A 4,000-nucleotide genomic window follows, 5' to 3' on the forward strand; every position below is an offset into this window, starting at 1 on the left:
GGACACTTTTCAAATAGAGCAGTTCTAGACCGAACTCCTTTAAAAAGGTACTCCAAAATAAAATGTGAGCCATAATCTGAATTATACGACTGTGCTGTGATGAAATCAATGCTGCTGTTGCATTTTGTTGGTTGAAGATGTCAAAATCGCAACATGCAATCTATTGTTTAAAATCACCCCGAACCTCGAAAGGCCAATGCTGACATTGATTTGACCATGCTCGGTTTGGATTTGTGCTTTAGACGGCTGTAGAAGCACCAGACTGCAATCTTTACCTCAATCCCACGGACACACATACAGGAAGTTAGCCTCTCTGAGCAGTTAGCTTACCTACAACAAAGTCGTTAGCTCAGCTACAACACAGATACCACGGAAACCTTTACGAACCGCTGTGAATATGCTTCTTACTAATGAGTGTGTGAGTGTTTCCAGTACGGACACGGAGAGTCTGACAGCAGCTGCATATGGCTGGTTAGCTGACTACCAGCTCACTGTTGCTGCTAGACTGCTGTGGTCAGTCTTTCAATCACTGCGGTCTGTTAAGAGAAAAGTCACTGTCCTTTGCAGGTCTCTGATGATTTTGATTTAATTTGTTGAGGGAGGGAGCTTTTGGAACTGAAGGGTGTAGTTACACTTTGATATGTGTGAGTGGAGAAGTTCACAGTAGCCATTTTGCCATGAAATAGTATGGTAATCAAATGTGTTAGCAATTATACTAATTAAGATTCAGTTCTATTTAGTGTAGCAGAGCCTTTCCAGTAAGTCAACATGCAGCACCCTGACTCTGTCTGACCTGAATGGAACAGAACCTTAATTAGAATACTCAGAAAAAAGTGTATAGATGGTAGTCTCCACTAATTTATTATAGAGGCCTATAGGCTCAATTAAGACACTTGTTGAACTGCCTGCTTGGTTTCCTTTGCAGGTTTTATTCTGCACTTCATTTACTCTAAAAAGTGCTTTCCAAGAAAGCTTAAATTCTAGCTGAACATTAAAAGTGGATACTTGGGGTAGGTAATTCATCAAAGAAAGCAAAAAGAAATTAAACATGAAATAATGTGATGTTGTAAAGATGTATGATCAATATGGTGTTTTGTGCACCATACCGTGATTTTATGCGATCCAGCAGAGATAAAGGCTGTAACAAGATGGAGGTTGAGATGTGGGCCTGGCTACAATAGAGCTTCCTCGTGGCTGAGCTCTGACACAGCTGCTGCATAGAGGACATGCAGCTCTCCAGGAAGTTCTGCATCTAACGAGATAGAAGCAGTTTGAGTTTGAGGTCTTAACAAAACATTGATTAGTCTAATTTGCCTGCATATTGCATTCAATACCATGACAAATTACATGACATAGAGTGAACAATGACACAGCAACTAATGTAACTAACGTTAGTTAGGCTTAAGTTTCCTTAATAAATACAATTGTTTGTTTGCTTTCTTAACCAGGGTGGAGATGTGAGATGAGATGAGATGTGATGTTGATTCCCAGGAACCTAAAATTGTTCACCTGCTTCCCCAATGTGGGAGTGGATCCCCTTGGTTGGCTCTCATTTGGGTCCAACCACTTTCATAGACTTTCCCAGGCCTTAGTCCCTGCTGGGGTTGCTGATGGTGCTGTACAGGTACTTGTCCACTCCCTCCTTTGGACAGGTTGTTCACTGCATCTCTGCCAGAGGTGCTGAACCTAAATAAGTTGCTGATAAACGCAGTTTGTTTCCAAGCCCTTTCCTTCGTCCACCTCCGGTGCTGTTCAAGATTACAAGCCTCTTCTTGAGCACAGTCCGCATTTCTGCCAGGGGGGCTCTTTCCCATACCATTGCCTTTTTATGCTGTTTCTTTAACGGCTTTTCATTCTTTTCTTATATTGTGGCTCTTGGGGTAAGACTGCTTTGCTCCTTTTTCCATCACATTGTCTTCCTCAATGGAGAAAACTGTTTCCCACTGGTGTGCATAGTGCATTATGTGCGTATATGACATTGTGGTTTTGGTGGGTATTTTGACCTCTTCCTAATTTTAAATGATTATAATTTGCAAGAACATAACAAAGCCCTGATCCAGGATCAACTGATGTTGTATAAGCTGAGTTTGTCAGTCCATACACTGCTAGCAAGCTTACAGCTAGAATCTGTACAGTTACAGGTACACATTGGCTGCTTGACTGCAAACATAATTCAGACATAACAGTTGCACAGCTAATGTGACGTGTAAATTCACCTGGCAGCCAGGAAGAACACACCTTACAGAAAAAAATTCTGATGGTGTGCTTGGACAGTTTATAACCCTGCCTAAATGTGGCTTTTTACCAAACAGGGAGTGCCTAATGAAAGATGGTATCACGTTGTATTAAGCGTGGAAGTGTGTAGACCAATATTAAAGATCATAACATCTCAGCCTGTGCTGCTTTAATTTTGACATTTTTTTAAAAAGCTGTCTGTTAGTCCCTTAACCTTTTAAACAGTCAAACAGTGGTTGCACTGTTGTTGCAATTGTGCAGGTCACACTTCAACGACACCCAGAAAGAGAGAGAGAGAACACTGACACATTCCACTCAACTTACCCTGGCACTATCTTCCTGATTTGCAGCCCTGAGCCAGTCAAACGGTGTCCTGCCTTCCCTATCATGGACTCTTAGGTCTCCTCCAGCATCCAGCAAGCTGCTCACCACTGAAGGGTTACAGGAGACCACACCTGCATGAACTGGTGTGCTCCAGTCTTCACAGCGACTACAAGACATTTGTTTATACATCAATAATATTCTGTCACATGATCGCTATCATTCTCTGAGTTTCAAATTGAATAGTTGAGTACATCAGATTTATGACTCAAGATCGACCCAGAGTCCCAAGTCATCAGAAATTTCATGTAGACACTGTTTTTTCTTACAATTACAAAGTTGCTTTTTTAAAACAAAATCAGTCATCATCACAAGCCCTTTGAGAATGTACCAGCTCTTTGTTAGAATGAGTGCCAGGCCCAGACTTACTGGTTGGGGTCGGCTCCATAATGCAGCAAAAGCTCTGTCACCTTCACTTGGCCCGACAGAGCAGCGCAGAACAGCGCAGTCTGACCCAAGTGATTCACACAGTTCACATCAACATCTGTAACACACCAGAAATCACTGACACCATGTTGTTGTTGTTGTTGTTTGCAATTTGAAGTGTGAGTATTTATTTTACTATTGAATTCATCTCTATTTGCATGATGCCAACCTAGATGTATTATTGGTACAATTACAATATACTAGTACTATTACTGTTACTAAGTTACATACCCTTCTTCAGCAGTTTCTCCAGCTTGCTCAGATTTCTCTCTATAGTGTATTTGTGCAATTGAGCATGTAAGCCTCCCATGGTAACAAGACCCAGATGTACAGGGCAGGGGAACGGCAGTGCAGTCATCCTGTTTCATCTGCCAGCTGGGGGCGCTGTCACTATAGCCTGTTTGTCTTTAATATGTGTGGCTGCAATTCATACAACAGAGATCTACAGTTAATCATTATTGTTCAAATGATCATTTTCTAACAATTAAAAAAAAAACAGTTCTTCCTTGACAAGTGATACATGTGCCGGGAAAAGGGTATATTAGCCACATTAGCTACATTAACTGTTAGCTAGCTAGCTGACTTTTACAATTACAGTCTATAACGTAAAATACCCAGTTAGCTGACAAATTTACATTAAATGATAACCAACACTAAAGGTGACTTAAAATAAGTTAGCAATTCGAAATGAAGCACATTTAACAATTAATCACACTTGTTAGTGAACCTCAGCAGCATACTTACCTTGTTTAGACGCGCACACAGTAACGTTAACGTTAGTTTCGGTAATCCCAAGGATGGCAGTCCACAGCGTGACGTTGGCCCTTTCACAGACATGCGCAGTAGGCGTTGACACGGAGCAATATAATTGACAATATATTGTATAATATAAGGTTGGACTGGAATCATTGGAAGTATGACTCGAGCCAACTCTACTAGGTGAGCTATCAGGTTACCC

At 41.2% G+C, this 4,000-nt stretch overlaps 1 protein-coding gene across 1 annotated transcript in view; it reads right to left on the reverse strand.

Moving 5' to 3' along the window:
- The window catches only part of LOC118331264, a 15,545-nt gene extending 12,092 nt beyond the window's left edge, over window positions 1–3,453 (reverse strand). The window contains exons 1-4 of the mRNA XM_035666067.1: window positions 3,274–3,453; window positions 2,986–3,100; window positions 2,560–2,725; window positions 1,107–1,252 (exon numbers count right to left, since the gene is read on the reverse strand). Coding sequence (XP_035521960.1) covers window positions 1,107–1,252; window positions 2,560–2,725; window positions 2,986–3,100; window positions 3,274–3,400 — 554 coding nt within the window. The 5' untranslated portion in view covers window positions 3,401–3,453. The remainder of the gene's footprint in view (window positions 1–1,106; window positions 1,253–2,559; window positions 2,726–2,985; window positions 3,101–3,273) is intronic.
- Window positions 3,454–4,000: the final 547 nt, after the last annotated feature.

Source organism: Morone saxatilis, unplaced genomic scaffold (assembly GCF_004916995.1).
Source record: "Morone saxatilis isolate NCDOM2014 unplaced genomic scaffold, NCSU_SB_2.0 Contig20, whole genome shotgun sequence".
Classification (NCBI taxonomy): domain Eukaryota; kingdom Metazoa; phylum Chordata; class Actinopteri; family Moronidae; genus Morone; species Morone saxatilis.